Source organism: Gorilla gorilla, chromosome 19 (assembly GCF_029281585.2).
Source record: "Gorilla gorilla gorilla isolate KB3781 chromosome 19, NHGRI_mGorGor1-v2.1_pri, whole genome shotgun sequence".
NCBI classification, from domain to species: Eukaryota; Metazoa; Chordata; class Mammalia; order Primates; family Hominidae; genus Gorilla; species Gorilla gorilla.
The window spans coordinates 70044294-70070639 of NC_073243.2; the positions used below are offsets into that span (position 1 = coordinate 70044294).

The 26346-nt window shown below is 37.0% G+C and overlaps 1 protein-coding gene across 3 annotated transcripts in view; it reads left to right on the top strand.

Moving 5' to 3' along the window:
- The window catches only part of OXCT1 (3-oxoacid CoA-transferase 1), a 148672-nt gene that overhangs the window by 30684 nt on the left and 91642 nt on the right, over positions 1-26346 (top strand). For all 3 annotated transcript variants that reach the window (XM_004058907.4, XM_055367533.2, XM_055367534.2), the window contains exons 6-7: positions 5240-5346; positions 7511-7571. In XM_004058907.4, the coding sequence (XP_004058955.1) occupies positions 5240-5346; positions 7511-7571 (168 nt within the window). The remainder of the gene's footprint in view (positions 1-5239; positions 5347-7510; positions 7572-26346) is intronic.

Consider the following 26346-nt stretch of genomic DNA (forward strand, 5'->3'; position numbering starts at 1 on the left):
GTCTGCAAACAGGGACAATTTGACTTCCTCTTTTCCTAATTGAATACCCTTTATTTCCTTCTCCTGCCTAATTGCCCTGGCCAGAACTTCCAACACTATGTTGAATAGGAGTGGTGAGAGAGGGCATCCCTGTCTTGTGCCAGTTTTCAAAGGGAATGCTTCCAGTTTTTGCCCATTCAGTATGATATTGGTTGTGTGTTTGTCATAGATAGCTCTTATTATTTTGAAATACGTCCCATCAATACCTAATTTATTAAGAGTTTTTAGCATGAAGGGTTGTTGAATTTTGTCAAAGGTCTTTTCTGCATCTATTGAGATAATCATGTGGTTTTTGTCTTTGGTTCTGTTTATATGCTGGATTACATTTATTGATTTGTGTATATTGAACCAGCCTTGCATCCCAGGGATGAAGCCCACTTGATCATGGTGGATAAGCTTTTTGATGTGCTGCTGGATTCGGTTTGCCAGTATTTTATTGAGGATTTTTGCATCGATGTTCATCAGGGATGTTGGTCTAAAATTCTCTTTTTTTGTTGTGTCTCTGCCAGGCTTTGGTATCAGGATAATGCTGGCCTCATAAAATGAGTTAGGGAGGATTCCCTCTTTTTCTATTGATTGGAATAGTTTTAGAAGGAATGGTACCAGTTCCTCCTTGTACCTCTGGTAGGATTCAGCTGTGAATCCATCTGGTCCTGGACTGTTTTTGGTTGGTAAGGTATTGATTATTGCCACAATTTCAGCTCCTGTTATTGGTCTATTCAGAGATTCAACTTCTTCCTGGTTTAGTCTTGGGAGAGTGTATGTGTCGAGGAATTTATCCATTTCTTCTAGATTTTCTAGTTCATTTGCATAGAGGTGTTTGTAGTATTCTCTGATGGTAGTTTGTATTTCTGTGGGATCGGTGGTGATATCCCCTTTATCATTTTTTATTGCATCTATTTGATTCTTCTCTCTTTTTTTCTTTATTAGTCTTGCTAGCGGTCTATCAGTTTTGTTGATCCTTTCAAAAACAAATTTACAAGAAAAAAACAAACAACCCCGTCAAAAAGTGGGCGAAGGACATGAGCAGACACTTCTCAAAAGAAGACATTTATGCAGCCAAAAAACATGAAAAAAGGCTCACCATCACTGGCCATCAGAGAAATGCAAATCAAAACCACAATGAGATATCATCTCATACCAGTTAGAATGGCAATCATTAACATGTCAGGAAACAACAAGTGCTGGAGAGGATGTGGAGAAATAGGAACACTTTTACACTGTTGGTGGGACTATAAACTAGTTCAACCCTTGTGGAAGTCAGTGTGGCGATTCCTCAGGGATCTAGAACTAGAAATACCGTTTGACCCAGCCATCCCATTACTGGGTATATACCCAAAGGACTATAAGTCATGCTGCTTTAAAGACACATGCACACGTATGTTTATTGTGGCATTATTCACAATAGCAAAGACTTGGAACCAACCCAAATGTCCAACAATGATAGACTGGATTAAGAAAATGTGGCACATATACACCATGGAATACTATGCAGCCATAAAAAATGATGAGTTCATGTCCTTTGTAGGGACGTGGATGAAATTGGAAACCATCATTCTCAGTAAACTATAGCAAGAACTAAAAACCAAACACTGCATATTCTCATTCATAGGTGGGAATTGAACAATGAGAACACATGGACACAGGAAGGGGAACATCACACTCTGGGGACTGTTGTGGGGTGGGGGGAGAGGGGAGGGATAGCATTGGGAGATATACCTAATGCTAGATGATGAGTTAGTGGGTGCAGCACACCAGCATGTCACATGTATACATATGTAACTAACCTGCACATTGTGCACATGTACCCTAAAACTTAAAGTATAATAAATAAATAAATACATAAATAAATAAATACATAAATAAATAAAGAGAAGACTTCTGGATTGGAAGGCAGAAAATGAGTGCAATTAGGGAGGGAATGCAGGGGGATTTAAACTGAATATTAATGTTCTATTTCTTAAGCTGGTGTTATAAAATGTATAAGTACTGTATATATTTTTAAAATGCTACATAAGCATATTTTGTACATTTTTATATGATAAATTTTACATTAAAATATTTTAAGATAAAAAATGTGTTTTTTATGTTTGATCTTTTTCCTTTACTGTCTAAATAAGTTTAAAAGGCTTCTTGACAAAGTAAAAGACAGGAGCCTAATTATTAAAATGAACTGTAGTAGTGTCTCATAAAGGTTCCCAGAAAACTTGCGATAAATACTTTGATAGCTTGCTAGAAGTTGAAAAATTAGTTCACCTCGGGAAAATATGAGACTAAAATATTTCTTAGGTTCATTTCTGCCTTGAATCAGGTGCCTCAAACTCGTAGTTTTTTAATTTTGTCTGAATTCCCTAGGAATATGACAGATAATTTATTTCTTAATTCTTAGTACTTTTTTTTTTTTACTTAAAGCAGGAAAAAGTGAGTTAATTTCTAAATTAGTGTTATTTATTGAGGTCCTACTCTTTGCCAAGCCCTGGTCTAAGCACTGTGGTAAAATGATCTAGATCAAGTCCTCCTGCTAGTGGAGGAACTGACAATGAATGAATAAATGCATAATGTCTATAATGGAAGTACTGTGAAGACAAATCAAGTAGATTAACGGCAAAGAGAATTAATTATCACTGGCCAGGCAGCTGATATTCCAGACTGGTGGCCAGGGAGAGCTTCTTTGGGGAGGTGACACTTGGTAGAGACCTGAATAAGGTAGGAGAACGAGGCAAGTGTAGATAAGAGGGTTTGTGCTCTGTTCAGAAGGAAGAGTAAGTACAAGGTGCTGAGGCAGCTGCAGGCTTGCCTTGTTTGGGGAACAGGAGGGTGGTGAAGCTGGAACAGCACATGAGGCAGAGAGTGATAGGGATGGAGATCGAAGAGAGGCAGGAGCCAAATTCATGCAAAGTTTGAATTTTATGGAATGCAGTGGGAAGCCTATGGAGTTTTGAATAAGGGTGAAAGTGATGTAATTTGAGTTGTCTTTTGTAACTATCACTGTGGCTGCTGGGGTGGTGATTCTTTTTTTTTTTTTTTTTTTTTTTTTTTTTTTTTTTTTTTGCTAGGAAGCCAAGAGCAGAAGCAGCGAGAGAGGGTTTAGGAGGCTGTTGTGTTAATTTAGGAGGGAATGGAAGGTGGCTAGACCAAGGTGGTAACAGTGGAGTTTGAGAGAAGTGGTTGAAATTGGTGTTATGTTCATGGTAGAGCCAACAGGATTTACTAGTAGATAGGTAAGGGGTGTAAGAGGAGTCAAGCATACTGTGTAAGATGAATGAAGCACAGGCCTTATCAAAGAGCTCTGTTTGGAACATGGTGCATTGGAGATGTTCATTAGACTCCAAGAGGAGGTGCTTAGTGAACGTCATATCAGGGGAGAGTCTAGAGCCAGGATAGAGACTTTGGAGGCATCAGCATATAGTATTTAAATCTATATACTAGATGAGTGTCTAGGGGCTGAGTGCAGAGCACCTCGTTGACATTTAGAAATTGGGAAGAGAAGGAGCAGCAAAGAGAAATGGGAAAGAGTGATTAGTAAGTAAAGAAGAAACCCAGGGGCATCTGGCAATTTGAAAGAGAAGGGAAATTTTAAAAAGAAGGGAATGATCAACTGAGTGTGAAGAGGTTGGTAATACAGGGCCTGGAATTGAATCATTGGATTTGCAAAAACAGAGGTCATTGACAACTTTAAGGATTATTCCTTTTTGGAATAGAGGGGATGAAAATCTCATTAGATTCAAGAAAGAACCAAAAAGTGTGGTGACTACGAAATGTAGAATTCTTTCAAGTGAGTATAATAGCTAGTTTGACAAAACCAACTCCTTCCCCATTTTTAAATTTCAGTAAAACTAACATTCAGCAACAGCTGGTATGTAGACACATCAGAAAATTATGTAACTAGAATATAAAAGAAGCCTATTTATTGACTTTGCCTTGCATTTGCATATATTTACCCCAGTTTTCTAGATCTGTATGTAAAACACTCAACTATCATTGTTGGTATTTACAGTGATTTTTGAAATACATAAGCCGTTACAAAATAACTTTGTATATTGATATGTGGCTCAGAAATATCTTTCATATAATTTATCTTAGTTCCTATAGTAAGATCCTCATTCATCAGTTATTCCCTAAGTGCATTCATCTTTTTTCTAGCAGGCAACTTGGTTAATGTCTTTAAAGTAGCCTTTATTTAAGAAAGGTTTTGTTTCAAACCATGGTTGAAATAAATGTACCAAAATTTTCTATAGCAGCTTTTTGTAAAACGCACTTAGTCTGTTTTTCCACTAGGGGGTGCAGTAGGGATGAGAATGGAGTTCTACATTCACATGGCTCCATTTTGTGCAGTGATGGAGTGTGGCAATGGATGCTTGTTTTAATTCCCGGAAATAAACCGTCAAGAATAAAAGAACATGATGGCAAGACAGTTTTGCTTTATGTTCTTCCCTCCAAAATTGGTAGTATAATTAAAAGGCAATAAACATAAATAAAAATCAATAGCATTCCCTAGACCAGTAATGTCAGAAGAGTAGATAGGAGCAAATGTAACATTCACAGTAGCAAGAGAAACCACTAAGTACCTATAAATAAACCTAAGAAAAAAATATAAAGCTTTTATGGAGAAAATAATAAAACTATTGAAGGAGGTCGAAGAAAACCTCAGTAAATGGAGACATATACTATGCTCATGGGTGGGAAGATAGGGCTTGTTGGTTTTCTCCAAATTTACTGATTCTGTGAATCCCATTTAAAATCTCAACAGGTGATATAGGTTATTGAGGATAGCTGAATGATAGATTTTTGTAACTATTTGATGTAGGAAAGCAATACATAGACCATTTTATGCAAACTGTTTTTTCAGGGGAGAGGGAAAGAAGGACTATTTTTCACATTCAATATACAACCTGTACATACAAATAGTAAAATGAAAATAGTCTATCCCTCAGGCCATAGAACTTTCAGTTCCTCAAATGCACAAATTTTCTTTTGTCACTGGACCTTTGCTTGTCTGTTTCCTTAGCTCCCCTTAGACCACTTTGACTAAGTCCTGCTTGCCTAACACTGCTTATCTTTGAAGTCTCTGGGATGCTTTTCCCTCTGAGAAATTTTCCCTCAGTAGGCTTGTATCCTTATTATCTACCTCTATCAGAGTGCCTCTGTCACAATCAAGACCTATGCAAATACCTGACGATGCCTTCTCCCTCTTCTGCAGGTGAGGGAGTTCAATGGTCAGCACTTTATTTTGGAGGAAGCAATTACAGGGGATTTTGCTTTGGTGAAAGCCTGGAAGGCGGACCGAGCAGGAAACGTGATTTTCAGGTATTGTGATAGTTTTAAAAACACTCGTGCATATCAGCAACTCTAAAAATGGACATCAGAGTGAATTTGGAATTTAAAAATGTATTTTCGAAATGGCCCAAAATCATACATGCCCATGTGTATTGCACATATATAGGTGTGTGCAGGGCTGCTGGTATGTCCACTTGTGGGAGTCTGTTTAGACTGGTTGATATCTATGTTGCACTGCTTGTTAAATATTTGGATCTATATGCCCTTTTATGTAGGCACATGCAGTTGTTTTTCTCCTTGTGTATTTTAGTTGCCAAGACCAGTTACATGCTTAGAAAATGTGACATCATACAATTTTATTTAATTGATGTTGTAATTTACATGTATTGTCTTAAAATGTCAAAGCTAATTTGATACTCTGGAAAGATACTGCTAATAATCATTGGGGTCAGTCCTTCAGTCCTTTTGGTGTCTTCTAGGAAATGCTTAACAAAGGTTCTATCTGAAAAATTGATTAACCTTTATAATATTGAATTTTCAGTCTTCTCAGCCACAGACTTTATAGATTTTAAAATCTTTTGGTTATTCTAAGCATACTAAGTATTTATATCTTGGATTTATAGATTTATATAGTTGTTTTTTGAGGATTATGAAACCTTTGAGTATACACTTAAGAGTTTTCCAAACTGTTTGATCTTGAAGACTTTACCTATCAGATTACAGAAATCATTGTTTTTGCTCATTTATCATTTGCTGCTTTCGATTAACAATTTTTAAATCTTTAGCAAATGCAGCTTTGGTGCAATTACAATTAAGTTCTCAGTGATACTCTCATATCACTTTTTATTTCTGAAGGACTTATGTGATATTAATGCTCTTTGATTTCTTTAATTTAGCCAGTTTTTTAAAGTACAACTAATTTTGGCAATAACAGGAGTAATTTTACATCATCTTTACCTTATTTGACACGTTTGTGTAATATTTACACGTTTAGTTGCTTTTTAAAAAAGATTAACAAAATTGTATACTACCAAACAGAAAGGAATTATTGAAAATATTCCCATGTTTATTCTGCACTGCAGTGCCTGGCTCTGGTATTTGAAGGCTGCACAAGGGCTATTCTGGGCACTGACTTTATGCTGGTGGTTAATGAGTTCGGGTGTGAAATGAAAGCTTGCATCAACAATGGTCAAGTGACCTTAGGACTAACTTCATATTTAGTGGGACAGCTGGAACAGAAGTCTGTCTAGGTTATTCAAGTGGGGGACTTGGGACTCCTTTGCCTCTGACCATTCTGCCCTTGGAGCTTTTGATGCCTGGATGTCTGGTGGGATCTAACCCAGCAACTTGTGAAAGTTCATGAGGGCTCCTTTCTCAAGGATGCTCCTATTCCTGTACTCATTCTTCAATCTGAGCAAAAGAAATATTGGTGGCTCAAAAGAGCTAGTAAAACATACCTGTGACTTCCTTTTACCAAAGAAATTCTGCCATCAACGTATATTCCCAGAGACAAAAAATATGTTTTAATTTTTACCATTAGGGGAACTGTATTGAGGAACATCAGAGTGCAAAACCATCGGCAAAATTGGCACCTGCTAGAAATTTTTACACCTCGGGGTCTGATGTGGGTGTTATACTTCCAAAAACTTCATCAGAAAATGATTCTCCAGAATGATCTTTATAGGTGACTCACAAATTATCAATGAATGTTTCATTTAGTTTCAGCAATAGGCTTCTCTTCAATAGAGAATGTAATTACTGTACCTTCTCATGTGAAGCATTTGCTACTTTTCCTTTCTTAATATTTTAATGAAAGCAAGTGGTTGAATGAAATATTTAACTAATAGGGACAAAGCATACTTGTTAAAAGATTAAGGGAAATTAACTTCAAATAAGATAGATTTATTAATATTCCTTTTTTTGTTGTAGCTATATGTTGAATGTGAAAAATAGTTCCTCTTTCCCTCAATCCTGTTCAAAACAAAACTATATACATTGAATAAAGTAGTTATGATTTTTAAAATTTATGAGATATTTATGAAATTTTATTAATGTAAAATATGATACACTCTTTTTGGAAAGATTCTTAGATTCTTAGTTCATAGAAATTCTAATCTATAAAACCTTAAAGGTGACAGAGATGCTTATTTTTCGTCTTTTCCCCCCCACTTTCTTATCTCCTCCACCCCTGTAGGAAAAGTGCAAGGAATTTCAACTTGCCAATGTGCAAAGCTGCAGAAACCACAGTGGTAGAGGTAAGAGGTTATTTTTGAATTCTTGGTGTTAATTATTTAACTTGATGTTAAGTATTAACTCAAGAAAAAGTACCACAGTTCATTTGTTTTCTGGATAACAATGACAGCTTTTTTTTTGTTTTGGAAATGGATCCATTCTATCTAAATATATAATAGTTAAAATTTTGCTGTAACTTCAGCTTTCTGGTTAGATAGGGTCTCACTAGAATGCTCTCTTTGGGAATCAAGCAATGGGACCAGCTTATAAAAGTCTTTTGATCCTTAAATGAAATAGATCTCCTTGAATGAAATCCCAGGATGAATTTATGTATGTGGAATCCCTGGAAAACAGTAAATGTGTCAGAAGAAGTTCATGATCTTACTGTGATAGATTTTGTGATTTCTTTAAGGGAAGAGCATTGCACATATAACTACTTTGATGTGGTTCAATTCAGAGCAAATTCAGGCACTGACTGTCCTTTGGGTATCTCAGTGTTTGGAAGGGGCTTGGATAATTCTGCAGCCTTTCCAGGCTTAAGGACCCAGGGCAGAAACAGGGGCTTATACCAAAACCGTGCCATTTTGGTTGTAACATATTGAACCTCAAAGAAGACTTCAAATGGTTCTTAACTTGAGGCTTTGAGGATCAACTTGGAACCCAATTTTCGTGGGAGTTTGAGGTAGTTTTTCCTTGGGAGGGCTTTATAGGACCCCTATTGGGATCTGGAATTGAAAATACATAGGTTCCTGATTGATTTTTCTCATGATGGCAGGTGTTGTATGTGGTATCTTTTGATTCATTTTTACAAGGCCAAGATAATGTTTCATGAAGTCAGTACAGTGTATTTTGAAACAATCAAATGTTAGAGTTTTGTTCCTTTCTTGGAAAATGAAGTGTGCTATTTTTAAATTGCTGAAGTATATGTTACTTTCAACCGAGGCATGGTGGTTTCTTTTGCAATGGCTTTACATTTTCTGAATTTAAAATGGATAGTGTGGCTTACACTTTCTGTGTAACCTGTCTTTAATTTATTCATCCATCTTAATGACCTGTCCATGGTACACAACTATAGCATTACTGAAAAAAGGCCTACAGCATAGCTTAAAATAATCAATAGTTTTACACCCTGTTGACTTCCTGTATTTCTGTAAAACTGTCAGAAACCAGTATTTCTTTCCAGAGTACAGAGGGGCGTTATGCATTATCCTGGGTGAAGTTCTCTTTAAAATTTTTCCTGTTATAATTTGGTTCTTTTCAGTTCATCTCATTTCTTACAAGAGCAGAAAATAACCTTGTGTTGAAGAATCATTGCAGGTATTAGGAAAGAGAGGCTCTCTTTTGGCCTAAGGAGAGAAAATCCTTTAATTAAGCCTGCAAATGTAATAAAGGCTGCCCTCCTGTGTCCCGGAACAGACATCTCTGATGGATCACAGAATGCTTTCCTGGTAGGCCAAGACACACATTAGGGTCTCTTTCAATACAGTAATGTGCGCAACCACTCCTAATTCACTACACTCTCCAGTATGGTAGCCACTAGCCACATGTGACTTATAAAATTAAAATTATGGCACAGTGGCTCAGGCCTAATTTATCCCAGCACTTTGGAAGGCTGAGGCAGGTGGATCGCTTGAGCCTAGATGTTCAAGGGCAACATGGTGAAACCCTGTGTCTACAAAAAATTACAAAAAATTAGCCAGACGTGGTGGCATGTGCCTAAGTCCCAGCTACCCAGGAGCTGAGGTCTGAGGATCGCCTGAGTCCAGGAGGTCAAGGCTGCAGTGAGCTGTGACTGTGTCACTGTGCTCCAGCCTGGGCCACACAGTGAGACCCTGTCTCAAAAAAAAAAAAAAATTGACTGAGAAATTGAATTTACCTTTATACTAGTCCCATATCAAGCAAAGCTACATGTGGCTAGTGATTACTGTATTGATCAACACAAGTAAACATTATCATTGCAGGAAGTTTTATTGGACAAAGCTGGATTAGAAGGATCAAGAATAATCTGTTATACTAGTTCAGGAACATAAGCAAAACAGCTCTTTGGACTATAGGATTATTGTAAGCCTACCCCTGACACCTGTTCATAGTAGAAACATATAGTATACATAGTAGAAACATGACCATAGATTGAATTGTAAGAACTGTGCTCTCAAAAGTGGAAAATAATTTGGAATTGGGGTTAGTGCCTAGATTGGGCATTTTCTGATGTGAAACTCTGTTTTGGCTTTGTGACTTGTATTTTGAGTCCAGTGAGTACCCTGGACCTCCAGCCCCCTGTTCCGTGCTATACCCTATGCACTCCGTTACCTGCGCTGGCCTCCAGGTTGCTATGACTTTTCAAGCCCTATCTTGCTTTCTTTTATGGGGGTCATAGTGGGATGGATGATTATAAGCTGGTCTCTGAAGTGCAACATTTAAGAGGAATCTTCAGGGATCATTAAGTTAGCTGCATATTCTTCTGCATGCAAAATGCTAATAATGTTAGCTACTATTTAGGCATTTATGATGTATCAGTCACTACCGTATTCCTTATGTGCATTATTTTAAATTCTCACAATAGTCCTATGAGATAGGAATAATAATTATCTTTATTTTAGAGATGATGACTTTAAGGCATAGAGAGGTTAAGTTATATACCCAATGTCACACAGCTTAGGTGGAACCAGGAGAGACCCACAGAGAAACTGATTCCAGGCTGTCTACTCTTTTCCATTATGTTATGAAATGCTTCCATGTTATCTATCAATGGATGCTTTAAACTCTTGGAAGATATTGAATCTCCAGAAATAGTCCATTTCATTGCTAACTATTAGATACAAGCAAATAAGGAGTTTTTTTTTTTTTTTTGCCCAGCTTATTTTTCTATCCCAGACCTTCCTTGACAATTATTTCAGTTGTAGTCTTTTTTGTTGTTGTTGTTCTAGTACCATCTACCTTAGAGATGTCTTTGAGAAAGGCATCATCCTGTGTTCAGTGGCCCCGTGCATTCATTCAGTCTTTCTCTTGGACTCTTTTCATTCGATTGTCTAGCCTCTTTGACCTTTAAGCTTTTTACATATTTCTCTAAATGTGGTGACTGAATGTCTGTTCTAGTACTATAGTATCTTAAGTAGTGGGAGGCATAACAGTGTGACTACACCCTATATAACATAGTCAATGGCGTCTTTTTTTTTTTTTTTTTTTCTTAAATAAAGAACTCTTAGCTCATCTCCTTTCTTTTGAATTGTGGAATCTGGATTAGAGCTTGTCTCCTAAAGCTCTGTGCCAGCATCTTCCCACTCCACAATGCTGCATCTTCTCAACCTTACTTCTCCCTGGTGATTTGAGTTTTGACTTGAGTTTTAAAGAGGATAGAACTATAAATATTTAAAGTACTAAGATTCCCTTAGGCATCTTAAATTTGTTTTGGATTTAGAAGCAGGGTGGCAAAGGAACATACCTCTTGCTTTTTTGTTTATAATTTTTAAATTATATAATTTACAGCAAATGTTTTACATCAAGAAGAAAATGAGTATGTTTATTGTGAATTTAAAAGAAAATCAAATTGTCCTTGATGTTACTTATTTCTAGACTCTGCAAAAGGGAAACATTAGTCCTTTTTGGCAAAGTTTTGTTTTCAGATGTGTTCTAGACCAAGGGCCCCAACCCTCAGGCCGTGGACCTGTACTGGCCCATGGTCTGTTAGGAACTGGGCTGCACAGTGGGAGATGAGTGGTGGGTGAGTGAGCGTTACTGCCTGAGCTCTGCCTCTTGTTAGATCAGCCCTGGCATTATATTCTCATAGGAGTGGGAACCCTATTATGAACTCTGCATGTGAGGGATCTAGGTTGCTCGCTCCTTATGAGAATCTAACTAACGCCTGATGATCTGAGGTGGAACAGTTTCATCCCAAAACCACGTCCCCACCCAACCCCCATCTGTGGAAAAAGTGTCTTCCACAAAACTGATCCCTAGTACCAGCCAAAAAAGCTGGGGACCACTTTTCTAGATAAACTTATGAGTTGTGTAAAACCATAGAGGTGATCACTTATGTCTGTTTTTAACAAAACCAATATGAACATTACATTCATATTTCTTAAAATGTGCAGCCATTTGCGTGCTTTCCCACAAAGTTGTGACACAGTTGATGCTGGCTGTATCTTCCTACCCCTCTTATGGACCTAGGTAGCTACTTGGGAAAAATAGTGCACATGGGCGCATATTGCCACACATGCCAGAGAGATGTTTCTCTTTTCAGTCCAGACAGTGTTATTTCTGGACCTCCCTCTCTTTGAGTGAGGGTGAAGTCTTCCCTGATAAACTTTACAAGTTCAAGTGCAAAACCAGCCAGGGAATGACTCTTGGGTGTTGCCTTCCATGTGTATGACAAGGAGTAGCAAGGACTCTTGAGTCTTCCAAAGGGAACTAATTTGACTGTTTCTCAGGAGGAATCCTGTTATTGTGTCAAGCTCTCAACTCCCTATGAGCCCCTCTGCTAGTCTTCTGTGTGCATAACCTACCATCTAAGTTTCTCTGGAAATGGCCTATTTCTGTTTTTTTTGAAGGAGCCTGTAATAGAAAACCTATGGGGAGGGATGAGAGTGCTTCACTCAGGAGACTGTTGATGCTTTGTCTCCTGCAAGCAGCCTGGCATGCACGTGCTGTCAGAAAAGGTCGTCTGACTCAGCCACTGAAGCTGCTGAGGCTGCCTGTGACTGAAATAACCTCACTGCTGTGGATTTCTTTGTGCTGTCAGGCTTGTGCCATGGCTAGTTTACGAGACAGCAAAGGTTTACCCAAGGCCCTTTCAACTATTTTAGTTAACTTCAGCTTTCAGTCAAAACAAGTATATTTATCATGACATAAATATAATTACTTTTATTGTATTTATATTGTGGTATGTTTGCCTGTAAAAGAATTGCTTAGATGATATGATATTTGGTGCACACAAATATTTACTGTAGCCTGTGTGGTTTATGAATCACAATATAAATTGAATATTGGTGAACCCATCTAATATAAGAATTAGAGGTTAATGGACATATAGAAAATTATTTTCAAAAGTGATATCCTAAGACTTATTTATAAGAGCCAGGCTTCAGGGAGCTGTATCTTCTGTGTTCTATACTGGTGCCTGGCACGTGCCATTGTTTTAAAATTTTTAAATTTTTGTGGATACATGGTAGGTGTATATATTTATAATTATTGGGCTGTTCAGATTCTTAATTTCTTTCTGGTTCAATCTTGATAGGTTATATATGTCTAGGAATTTATTCATTTCTTCTAGATTTTCCAATTTATTGGCATATAGTTTCTCCTAGTAGCCACTAACGACTCTTTGAATTTCTTACGAGTTTTAATGTCCCCTTTTTCATCTCTGATTTTATTTGGGTCTTCATCCCTACCCCCACCCCCACCGTTGTTAGTCTGGCTAAAGGTTTGTCAATTTTGTTTATCTTCTCAAAATACCAACTTTTTGTTTCATTGTTCTTTTGTATTTTCTTCATTTCAAATTTATTTCTGCTCTGATCTATATTTCTTTTACTAGTTTTGGGTTTGGTTTGCTCTTTTCTAGTTCTTTAAGTTACATGATTAGGTTATTTCTTTTTCTTTTTTGATGTAGGCACTTATAGCTGTAAATTTTCCTCTTAGTAATTTTTATCTGATGAGATGTTCTGTAGATCTCTATTAGGTTCATTCTATAGTGCAGATTAAGTCCTATGTCTCTGACTTTTCTTCCTGAGAAGTCTGTCAGTGCTGAAAATGGGGTGTGGAAGTCTCCAGCTGTTGTATTTTAATCTGTCTCTCTTTAGCTCTAATAATATTTGCTCTATGTATCCGGCTGCCCCAGTGTTGGGTGCGTATATATTTATAATCATTGTATCCTCTTGCTGAATTGACCCCTTTATCATTATATGATAAGCTTCTTTGTCTCTTCTTACAGTTTTTCTCTTGAAATCTATTTTGTCTGATGTAAGTATAGCTACTCCTGTTCTGTTTTGTTTTGTTTTTTTTTTGTGGGTTTCCATTGGCATGGGATATATTTTTCCATCCCTTTATTTTTGGTCTCTTTGTAGCTTTATAGGTGAACCATGTCTCTTGTAGACAACAGACCACTGGGTCTTAACTTTTTTCATCCATTCAGCTACTGTGTCTTATTGGAGAGTTTAGTCCATTTACAGTCAATGTTATTATTGATAAGTAGGGACTTATTCTTGCCATTTTGTTTTTTGTTTTCTGGTTGTTTTGTGGTCTTCTTTCTTCTTTCCTTCCTTCCTGTCTTCCTTCTAGTGAAGGTGATTTTTCTCTGGGGTGCTTTGATTTCTTTTTATTTTTTATGAATCTGTTGTTTTTTTTGTATTTGATGTTAGCATGAGGCTTGAAAAGACTGTCTTATAACTCATTATTTTAAACTGATGAAAACTTAACACTAATTGCATAAACAAATAAGCAAAAAGAAAACTAATACAAACTCTACGCTTTTTTTTTTTTGAGACGGAATTTTGCTCTTGTTGCCCAGGCTGGAGTACAGTGGCATGATCTCGGCTCACTGCAACCTCCGCCTCCCGGGTTCAAGCAATTTTGCTGCCTCAGCCTCGTAAGTAGCTGGGATTAAAGGTGTGCACCACCACGCCCAACTAATTTTTTGTATTTTTAGTAGAGACAGGGTTTCATCACATTGGCCAAGTTGGTCTCGAACTCCTGACCTCAGGTGATCTACCCACCTCGGCCTCCCAAAAGTGCAGGGATTACAGGCATGAGCCACTGCATCCAGCCAAAACTCTACACTTTTACTTCACCCCTATGCTTTTTAACTTTTTGTTTCTCTTAATTTCTTATTGTGCTATGTCTTAAAGTTATTGTAGTTATTCTAATTGGCTCTTTATTTAGTCTTTATGCTTAAGAGTGTTTACACACCACAGTTGCAATGTTATATTAATAATATCCTGTGTTTCTATGTGTGCTTATTATTACCAGTGAGTTTTGTATCTTCAGATGATTTCTTGTTTGCTCATTAACATTCTTTTTTTTTTTTTTTTCAGATCAAAGAACTCCCTCTATCACTTCTTGTAGGACAGGTCTGGTGTTGATGAAATCCCTCTGATTTTGGTTGTCTTGGAAGTTCTTTATTTCTCCTCCATGCTTGAAAGATATTTTGCCATATATACTATTCTAGGGCAAAAGTTTCTTTCCTTCAGTCCTTTAAATATGTCATGCTACTCTCTCCTGGCTTGTAATGTTTCCACTGAAAAGTCTGTTGCCAGACATGTTGGAGCTGTGTTGTCTGTTGTTTCTTTTCTCTTACTGCTTTTGGAATTCTTTATCATTGATTTTTTGGGAATTTGATTAACTCCCAAAAGGTAGCTTTGGAGGTAGTCTTCCTTGGGTTAAATTTGCTTGGTGTTCTATAACCTTCTTGTACTTGAATGTTTATCTTTCTCTAGGTTTGGGACATTTTGTTATCCCTTTGAATAAACTTTTCTACTCCTATCTCTTTCTCTACCTCTTCTTTAAGGCCAGTAACTCTTAGTATTGGCCCTTTCGAGGCTATTTTCTAGATATTGTAGGTGTGCTTCATTGTTTTTTATTTTTCTTTTGTCTCCTCTGACTGTATTTTCAATAAGCCTGTCTTCAAGCCTAGTGATTTTCTTCTGCTTGATCAGTTCTGCTATTTAAGAGACTGATGCATTCAGCAGTATGTTAGTTGCATTTTTCAAATGTAGAATTTCTGCTTGATTCTTTTAAATTATTTCAATCTGTTAAATTTATCTGATAGAATTCTGAATTCCTTCTTTGTTATCTTGGATTTCTTCGTGTTTCCTCAAAACAGCTGTTTTGAATTCTGTCTGAAAGGTCACATATCTCTGTTTCCCCAGGATTGGTCCCTGGTGCCTTATTTTGTTTGGTGAGGTCATGCTTCCCTAGATTGTCTCAAGGCCTGTAGATGTTTGTTGGTGTCTGGGCATTAAAGGGTTAGGTATTTATTGTAGTCTTTGTTGTCTTGTCTTGTTAGTGCCTTTCCTTGGGAACGCTTTCTAGGTATTCAGAGGGACTTGGGCTCCAACCATAATTGCTGTGGTTTTTGTAAACTTGTAGGAGGTATTGTCTTGATGGTCTTAGATAATATCCAGAAGAATTTTCTGGGTTACCAGGTAGAGACTGCTGTTCTTTTCCCTTACTTTCCTCCAAACAAATGGAATCTCTCTCTCTCTGTCTCTCTCTCTCTCTCTCTCTCTGTGCTGAACCGCCTGGAACTGGGGGTGTGGTGATACAAACACATCCCTATGGCCACCACCACTGGGACTGTGGTGGGTCAGGCCTAAAGCCAGCACAGCACTGGGTTTTGCCCAAGGCCTGCTGTAACTACTACCTGACTACCACCTATTTTAACTCAAGGCCCTAGGGCTCTACAATAAACAGGTGGCGAAGCCAGCCAGGTCTGCATTCTTACCTTCAGTGCTGTGAGTTCCCCAAATGCTGTCTGATTTTTGGTTCTTGTGACGGTGCTTTTCTGTTTACAGATTGTTGTTAAAATTTGGTGCTCCTGAGGTGTGGACAAATGGCTTCAATTCCACCATCTTGCTCCACCACCTCTCCATCTCTTTTTAGGAGGTTAATCAGAGGAAAAGATCATGGGTATGTCTGCCATCCTGCCAAGCAGACATGTATTGTTTCTGGTTGGTGAGTGAGGAAAGGTAAAGATTGCAGTGTAACTGATAATACAAATTTTCATTTTAAATGTCTATTTTTGAGGATAATGAACATATATAATAGTAAGCAGAGGAGTATAATGTACCTTCCTGAGCCCAACACCTTAGCTCCAATGACTATCAACCCATGGTCACTCCTGCCCCATTCACATCCCCATCTCTTTGCCTTCTCCCTCCTCTAATTGATTTGAAGCAAGTACCAGATATTACAGTGCAAAGATAGTTCAAGGAAAGTTCACTGATACTCAAATTCTAGTGTACTAGGTATTTTTATAGGTTCTGGAAATACAGCAGTGAACAAAACAAAACTCACTGCCCTCATGGAGTTTACATTCTGATGGTCTATCTTGATAATAGGATGAATAATAAGTAAAATATGTAGTATATTTGATATTGCTGTGTTAAGGGAGGAAAAACAAAGCATGAAAAGGGACCTGAAATGTCAGGGAAAGAAACTGAAACTTAGGGTGGTACAGTGAAAGGCCTCGGTGAGATGACTTCTGAGTAAAGACCTCAAGAAAGAGAGGAAGCTAGATCTGCAGCTAACTGATGGTGGAGCCTTTTAGGGCCAAATGAGTAGTGCGTGCAGAGGCCTGAGGCAAGAGCATCCCTGGTGGTTTGGAGAACAGGGATGACAAAATTTTTCATTGCATGGTCGTAGGGTGTGGAGTCTTATAAGAATTAACTTTCTTGAGAATAATGGCAATATGTTTTTCAAAGACTATGTGACTTTTGACATTGGAGCCTCCTGGTATTTGTGACTCTGGCCCTGTTTGGAGAGCTTTGTGTTAATAATTCCTCATACGTTATCTTAGAAGTGATCAAGCTGGTTTTTTTACTTTACAATAGAAGGTGGGAACGCAGTAGATTTTAACCAGGTGACTTAAGCACTGAAGTGGATCCTATGAACATTTAATTTTCATTATTAAGCAGGCCAATTAATGTATCAGTGTTTTAGAGATTTGGGGCATCATGCTTCCTGCTTTAGAGAAATGAAAATGCCTAAAGAGTAAGCATAATTCCTTCTCTCTTAAATTTTTCTTATTCTTTAGACTGCTAATGCCTAATGATACAGTTTTAAAAGCAGTGGAACTCATAATTTTTCAAGAGGCAATAAAAAGAATGTTGGGATAGGAAGAAAAATGAAGCTTCTGTCCAGATAAGACAAAGACTTCTCACCATGTTGAAAAACTTCATTAGATCCCATTTCAAGAACACACACATCCATACGCAGGCTCATTCCTGTGTGAAATTCATTCACACACAAACATCTCTGACATATGGAGGCATATTTATAAGAACTTGGCTGAAATGTCAAATTTGGCATTCACTATGTGAACTTACTATGCTACATGCTCTTTTGCTGCACTTTAGAATTTACCTGGTTAAAGCTCTCTATTTCAGTTAGCTACGTAGAATGAGGTTAGCAAAAAACTGTTCCTAATCTTCTTGAATCTACTCACATCAGCCAGTTGAGTTGAACACTTGACACAAATTCTTTTAAGAGAAAGAAAAAGGTGTCTGTTTGATACAATATGGAAAAAAGAGATACCTTCCTTCCACCAACCCTTCCTGAAGAATCCTTAGTCCTTCGGCAGAATACTATCACCTTCCTAAGTGTTAACTTTTGGGATGGATGTAGTTAGTGATGGATATCATTCACACAGTTTGATTTTTTAGACATGGTAAATTATATAAAATCTTCAACTTACGTTTATTTTCCTTATTGTTTTTCAGTTATAATATTTTACTTGTGCTTTTGGACTTTTTAAAATTGATTACTAAATCATTCTTAAAGAGATCTGTAAATTCTGTGCCACATATTTAGCCAGGTATAGAATGCTTTGAAAATGTAATGTCCTAACATAAGCATACTGAATAAACTGACTGATCATACTTGTTTCAAGAGTATTGAAGTATTTAAAGACAATTCATTCGTTTCCTTGAATTTTCATGAAATGCTAGATTGGTTTGAAAATATTTGGATGCTAATGAAGATGTACTCAATGAAGACATATTGTAGTTGAGTAGTTTGGCAAAATAACCCAATAGAATTACTGTTATGTTAATATTTGCTATTTCTACCAAGGAAGTAATAAATATAAAAATATGGACTTGGTGAATGCCTAGTATTAACTTACTGCATTATTTTACATACGTTTGTATATTAACAAATATAATTCTTAGCTTAATGACCATTTACACCCAGAAGAATAGCAGAATAGAAATAGTTTATTGGTGATAAAAATATATTAAACAAAGTGTTAATCTTGACATTTTATTTCTTGTTGCTTGGTAACAATGCTGCAGTAATGCGAGAGAGTTCCATTATCTCAGGTACAATGGACTTCATTGCATTGTGGGGTAAAAATACCAATTACAGCAAGTCATTTGTATGCCATTATCCTCACAAAATTTTGGAGCTATTTTTTATAGTTTGTATAGAGATCCTAAAAGAAACTCATTTTAATAATATATCCCCCTTTCTTGATGGATTGGTGAATTTTATCCTAGCTATTTTTGGCTTTTTGTCTTTATAATTTTTCAGGCCTCAAATTTGTGTTTTTATTAACCTGTATTATGTAAATCCAGGCTTTTAAATGTTATAAATATGCACATTATAAGTGATACTTCATAGTCCTTATTGAACATCTTTTATCCTTGACCACTTAAAGAAGAGAGAAATATCTGGGTGGAATTTTTTTGCCTCATGAAAAATAGGGCATATTCCTCATCCTTCTCTAATATAGAACTTCCTAATTCAGGACATCAGGAGAGCCTGTTGAACTAATGTGGCTTGTATTAAAGAGAGGCTGATTCATGTTGTATAGAACATTTTTTTTTCTCTGTAATATTGGTTCACAGTTATTACTTACAAGCATTGACAAAATACAGCCCACAGCCTGTTTTTATACAGTCTGAGAGCTAAGAATATTTTTAAATTTTGAAAAGACCATTTTTTAAAAAAGTATGTAACAGTGTGTACCCTGCAAAGCCTAAAATATTATTTAATCCTTCGCAGAAAAAAGTGTGCAGACCCTTCATTTACAGCATAACTTCTATTTCTGTAGTCTGAATATATTAAATTACTCAGTATTTCTTAAAGGATCAACATAGAACTGAAATAACTGATTTGAAGACAATGAATAGAAAATTAATTCGAATAATGTGAATTTGTATAGATGTCGAGAAATGACTGCAATTTTGTGGGACTGGTTTTGGGGCTTCTATGAAGGGAAGATCTTGTGCAAAAAATTTGTGTATCCAGCTGTAGTTGCTACCATCTTTTAAAAGCACGATGCCTCTGTCAATAGATCTGACATTAATATGATATAATTACATATTGATGGACTCGTTTTATTAGAAGCACTTGCCTTTTTCTTGGTTATTTGACTTATACTTGAGGGCCAGTTTCTCATGTATAGAAATGTGTAGCCCGGCCATGTGCAGTGGCTCATGCCTGTAATCCCAGCACTTTGGGAGGCCTAGAAGGGTGGATCACCTGAGGTCAGGAGTTCGAGACCAGTTGGCCAGCCTGGCCAACATGGTGAAACCCCATCTCTACTAAAAATGCAAAAAAAAAAAAAAAAATTAGGCATGGTGGCAAGTGCCTGTAATCCCAGCTACTCGGGAGGCTGAGGCAGGAGAATTGCTTGAACCTGGGAGGCGGAGGTTGCAGTGAGAGGAGATTTTGCCAGTGCAATCCAGCCTAGGCAACAAGAGCAAAACTCCATCTCAAAAACAAAACAAACAAAAAAAAAATTGCACAGCCAGATGAATGTCAGTAACCAGGATGATGGGTGGAATCTTCTCCAGCCTGACTAGTGTCCAGCATGTGGCTGTAGCTCCTGCTGGCTGGCAGAGTTTCCAAGAGCTACAGAAATAGTCCAGGGTTGAAGTCATGCTGTGTTCTTGGGGTTTGGGAGGGCCCTATGTCTCTGATTTTTCATCTGTATCATCAGCACCTTAGGAGGCGGAAGAACAGTGATGGAGAGACTTTGAGGATGGTGAGGCTAATTACTCTTTTTTTCCCCCACCAGTTTTCTAAACTGCCTTGTAGCTCTCTCTTTTTTTTTTGGTCAGAAACACTTTTGTAAGACTTATTTATTTCTTATTTGTTGGTAAGGTAAAGCCTCAAATCAGAAAGTTTACCCAGGGTAGCAATGTGCTTTCTTGTCTTGCACCGATCCTCTTAAGCAGCAGAAAAGGATTGAAACAGCCAAGGTTAGTGATGAATGGCAAGTCAATTATTTTAGCTAGATTCATTTAACTCCCCTTTCTTATAAACAGTGTTCAGAACTTCACACTTGACCACCATTTCCGCAGTATCTTGTGTTTGATATTACTTTGCATAATGCTTTGGGCTTTTCAAATCACTTTCACATACAGTATCTCATCGGATCCTCTAATCACCAGGTGAAGTTGGAGGAGAAGCAGCTTTATTACAATATTGTAAATGAGAAAACTGACATAGATAAATTTCTTGGACTAGATGACTGGGCAGTTGAATGGCATGTAAAGGACACTTGGAAGACTTGGATTAAGTCCTGAGTCTCTCTATGACTTTCTGGTTGCTCTGACAATATCAAGGCTTTATTTCTGGATACGTATAAATAGGAATTATAAAAATCTGAATGTAGGTAGGTATATAGGCATTTGTAGGAGCTTGGATTTTAAGTGCATTTGGAAAGGTCATAATTTTAGCTTGCGTGTTGTTTGTAGAACAGACTTTAGAGGCATAAAGGGGCAGATCAATGAGGAGACTGATGTGATCTGGGTGAGAGCTTGAATGGTGGCTTGGACTTGAGTGGTGGAGAGGAGGATAGCATTAAGAGATGGTATGTTGGAAGAGGAATCTATCCAACATGCCCATGCCTTAGATGTGGAGAGCTTGGATAGAGGAAAGGTAGAGATTCACTCCTACACTTGGCTCAAGCGATGATATATCACTTACTGAGACGGGGAAACCTGGGATGATCCTGTTGGAGTGAATCAAGAGCTTGCTTAGGATTGATTGGCTTCTTAGGCATTCAAATGGTGGTGACGTAGGTGCAGATGGATATATTATGTGTAGTGCTTAGAGGGGAGGTCGGAAAGGTACTTATACAATTGGGAATAATTCACAAATACTTGAGTTAGGGTTATGGAATGGAAAAGATCACTTAGGGAAAGAAGCTCTGGGACTAATCCTGAGGAGTCTTATCTTTTTTCTTTTCATTTTTTTTTGAACAGAATATGAGATTAAGATTTGTTTCTCACTACTTTTGCAACCTTAGACAAATGACTTTAGAATCTCGTCTTCCTTACAGCCTCTGTTGTTTGCTTATTTCATTGGTTTATTTTGAGCATCAGTGGGATAGAGCATTCCAGTGTGTTTTCTAAAGCTTGAAAATGCTACATTCTCACCTTAATCCCTCCTGCTTTGATTAATAAACCTCAGATGACTGTTGTTCTCATTGACCCAGTGATGATGACTATTGAACTACATGGTAAATGGCAGCTGGCAAGGCACATCCTCTGTATCCTTTCCCTGTCTTCCAAAGTTCTTTATCTGAGAAAATAAAAATTCCATAATGCCTCCGATTCCTAAAATCTTAGTGCATGATCAAAAAACTAAATTTTGTTTTAAAAATATTGTTAGCTTAAATCCTTCAGAAAACTAACCAATATTTGAAGTCCATAAAATCAACTTAAACATGCTGATACCTTACATCAAGCAAAAACTATGATGACTCTTGAGGGGAATATTATGGACACCTTCACGAGAGCAAGGTTCTTATAAATCTGTCACTTCATAGCTTGAGTTGTACACCCTCAAATTGATGACCTCTCTCTGCCTTTGTATTTGAAATATGGAGCATTAGTTAATTACCTATTTTATCTCTTTTTATACTTTGGCTCAAAAGATTCACATATTTTGGTTTGGGATGAAGATTAAAGTTATTTCCTGCTTAAAACTTGCTCGTGCTGAATAACCACTTTGACTTTTTTATTCTTTAATAAAGAAAAGTTTACTTAGCTCATGATTTTAGTGGGTACAAAGTCCAAGACTGGGTAGCTGTGTCTGGTGAGGGCCTCATGCTGCTTCCACTCATGGCCTAAATTGGAGGAGGAGTGGGTGTGCACAAAGAGATCATGTGATGAGAGAGGAGGCAAGAGCCATTTGACTTCTTTTGAATGAAAGTCACATCTGTTGTTCTTTTGGGGACATAAATAAAGAGGGCCTCAGATACTGATGCTTTCTGTTCACCTGTGGGCATACAACTCCCTGAACACAGAGGGACTTAAGGTCCAAAATGTAAGTTATGTGGAAGGAAGTGTTTTCTTTTCTTCCTTATGATAGCTTTGCCTTATTGAATTTTTATAGAATTATGAAAATATCTTTTTGTTTTTGGATGGAATATTTTAAAACAGTTAACAGTTCCTAAGACTAGGAACCAAGAATTACTTAACTGTTAGAATGTAATGGTCTTCTACTCTGTGGTTTATTCCATGAAGAAATCAAGTCCACTCATGTCTAAGACTAGAGTTTACCTTCTCTGGTTCAGCTTTTTCAAGTTTAATGATAATACACAGTGTTTCTGCCACTGAGTAACAAAGTCCTCATTCAGATTCTTCAACCACTCATGTCCAAAAGTGTAGGTCACCTTCTCTCTGATTCAGCCTTTGAAGTTTAATGATAATATACAGTGTTTCTGCCACTGAGAACATATTTGGGTTCTTCGAAGAGAATTCGAAATACAAATCCTACCTGAGGAAAGTTAAACTGGAATGTGAAGAATGCTGCTACCTTTTCTGTGCCTTCTGTGAAAAGGATCTGGGTGATTCATTTAAAGAATCTATTTTAGTTTCCTTAATAATTGCAGAAAAGGATACAAGTTTTGCCATGTATTGTAAAAAAGTTCTGTTCATAACAAAACTCTTTGTTTATTTAATCCATGTTTGAAGCTAAATAAAACAAAACTAACTTCAAAAAAAAAAAAAAAAAAGTTCTGTTCAGTTTTGAATTTCACTTAAATTTTGGAAAAGCTTTGCTGGCACAGACAAAACTCAGAAGAAAATTTCATCATTATTACCAAACTCAGGCGAATACAGGTTAACTATAAAAAGCTATGAGATTAAGAATGAGTTTGAAAGTTTTGGTGTAATTTAACTTTCTCTGAGGAATTTACAAAACTCATTCATCTTGAATTGGCTTCTTAGAATTGGAATTAGACCTTTAGAAATAAAAGTAGTATTAAGTAGAATCTGAAAGATATTTTTATAACTCAGCTTCTGCTATAAAAAGTATTTTAGCTGCTGTTTTATTTATAGTTTTTTGTTCAGTGCTCTTGGCATCTGAATATGTTTGCACTCAAAATGTTTTCACTTATTTTTCCTCTTTGGTTTATGTTTTTAATGTACAAGGTAATATTTTATATGTAAATTGAGGACTAGGTTTTATAAGGAGATAGGAAAATGGAATGGAAAACTTTCTTAATGAAATTCATTCCCAGGAAATAGGGGCAGTGAAATGGTCCAAGTAGACTCTATACAGCTAAGGTGTGCTTTACACAGAGTGTGGTAGATGCTATACTTGAAATATTTTCAATAATGGTGATATAAGTTGAAGGAGATATATAGCCTAATAATTATGAAAACAACAATAGCAACAACTTCTGTTTATACCATGCACTTACATGCAAAGCACTTTATAGTAACCCAGTGAAGTAGGTTTTATTGTGTATATTTTATAGAAGAACAAATGAGGATAAGGAAAGACTTTAAGATAACAAAATTGGTAGGGGGAAGAGTTAAGATCTAAACATTTCTTTGTGCCTCTAAAGCTTATGTTCTGAAGCAAAAACAAATGATGGTTGGTATATTTTGAGGTGCATTTTACATTATGCTTTGCAATGTTAATATTTTTATCTAATTTACAGTCTCCTTACTTGCAGGCTCATAGACCTTTAGCTGACTGAATTTTTCAGTTAACTTAGTGTAGCCCCAGGATAATGTTAATACTTTCATAAATGCAAAATTAAGAATTGTTCAGTAATGTTAACCTTTTAGAACATATGAAATAGGATAATCTCCTAAAAGCTGTAAAATGAGAACCTTCACATTTAGGAAGACAGAATGTTTTTTCCCCCCAATTGAAAATGAGGTAGATAGTATTATATAGTTGTTTGAATTCAAGATAGAAACTTTAGGATTCTATATAGTAACTACTGGTAATGATTATTTAAAAAATAGCCACTTCCAATTTCAGGCCTAACGTGCAAGGAGGTTGGAAGTTGCCACACCCATTCTCACAAGAAGAAAAAAGATGAATAAACTGAAAAATCAACAATTCTTCTTAGATCCGTCAGAGGATTAAAGTCACAGGGCAAACCACTGCCACCCAAATTGGAGAGAGACAGGCTAATACGGAGAATCACAACTTACTGGAGCAGAACCTAGTAGCAGAAATCTCCATGGGAACCAGTCCTGGGGTAGAAAAGCTCAAACTGTAATTGATGAATTGTTGGAGGCTCATGTGGACAAGTTTGAGAGTTAGACTCCAGAGTGGTCTGGTCTTGGGAGGGGCTTCATATTTCTGTGGGTTTTATGTCTAGGATTCCTACCAGAGTTTTGGTGAAGACCAAAGGAAAATTTCCTTGTGCTTCTGGCAAGGGGAGGGGGAAAAGTGGACATTTTGAAATATACCCAGAGCATTCTCTTTTTAACAAGGCCTGCCTTCAAGTGAAATGAATGATAGTAATGTTATAAGAGACAAGTGCTGGGGATACCATGTTTTAAGATATTTGCACTACCTGTGAAGTGATACAGTGTTATTTGAAAGAGTACTTGGATTAATTGTAAATGTATATTGCAAACTCAAGTGTAACAAAAAAAGCAGAAAAAGAAATGTATGAAAAAGATTAATTAAAACTACAGAATGCAGAAAAGAGTGGAGACCAAAAAGAATAAAGAACAAGGACAATGATGAGAATAGTAGCAAATATGGTAGATATTAATCCGACTAAATAATTTGAACATTACTGGTCTAAACATACCGAACAATTAAGACTCACAGTGGATTAAAAACAAGACTCAGCTGTATGTTGTCTATAAGAAATCCACTTTAATATACAGACACAAATTACAAGTAAAGAGATGAAGGTAAAAAATTATTCTAACATAAATCAAAAGAAAGCTGGAGCAATTAGGCTGGGCATGGTGGCTCAGACCTGTAATCCCAGCACTTTGGGAGGCTAAGGCAGGTGGATTGGAGTTCAAGAGCAGCCTGATGAACATGGTGAAACGCCATCTCTACTAAAAATACAAAAATTAGCCGGGCATGGTGGCACACACCTGTAATTCTGGCTACTTGGGAGGCTGAGTCAGGGGAATCTCTTGAACCCGGGAGTTGGAGGTTGCAGTGAGCTGAGATCATTGAACTCCAGCCTGGGCAAAAGAGTGAAATGGTCTCAAAACACAACAAAGCAAAAAAAGTTGGAGCAGTTATATTAATTTCAGACAAAGTAGACTTCAGAGCAAGGAAAATTATTAGGGATAAAGAGGGCTAGTCCATAATGATAAAGAGGTCAGTTCTCCACAAAAACAGAAAAATTCTTAGTGTTTATGGTGTGGCAGTTCTTATTTCTGGTCTCCTCCCACCCCCAAACCACTACTGCAGAACTAGCCTCATGAGCTTCAGAAGTACCAGTACTGGCTGCCTCCTGTCACTCCCAGTAGGGGTCTGAATCCCAGCTCTGAGAAACCCCTGGCCCCATCACCAGTTCCATTTACTTCTGTTTGTTCCTCCTGCAGTTACTAGATCCGTGTCATCTGCGTGCTTTTTTGCCTTTTTGGTTCTCAATTTCTTATTTAAATTCTATTAAAATAACTGACAAAACTAACTCAAGAAGGAGTAAAGACCTAAATGTATAGTGTAAAATAGAAAACTCATCGGAAATAAGAAAAAAGTGGCCATGCTTTTTTAGATAAAAACATGATCCCTGAGAGAAAAACGCTTGATAGGTTGGACTTCGTTAAAATTAAAAACTACTGCTCTGTGGAAGACACTGTACAGGGAAAAAAATGACAAACTCTGGTTTGGGAGAAGATATTTGAAACATGT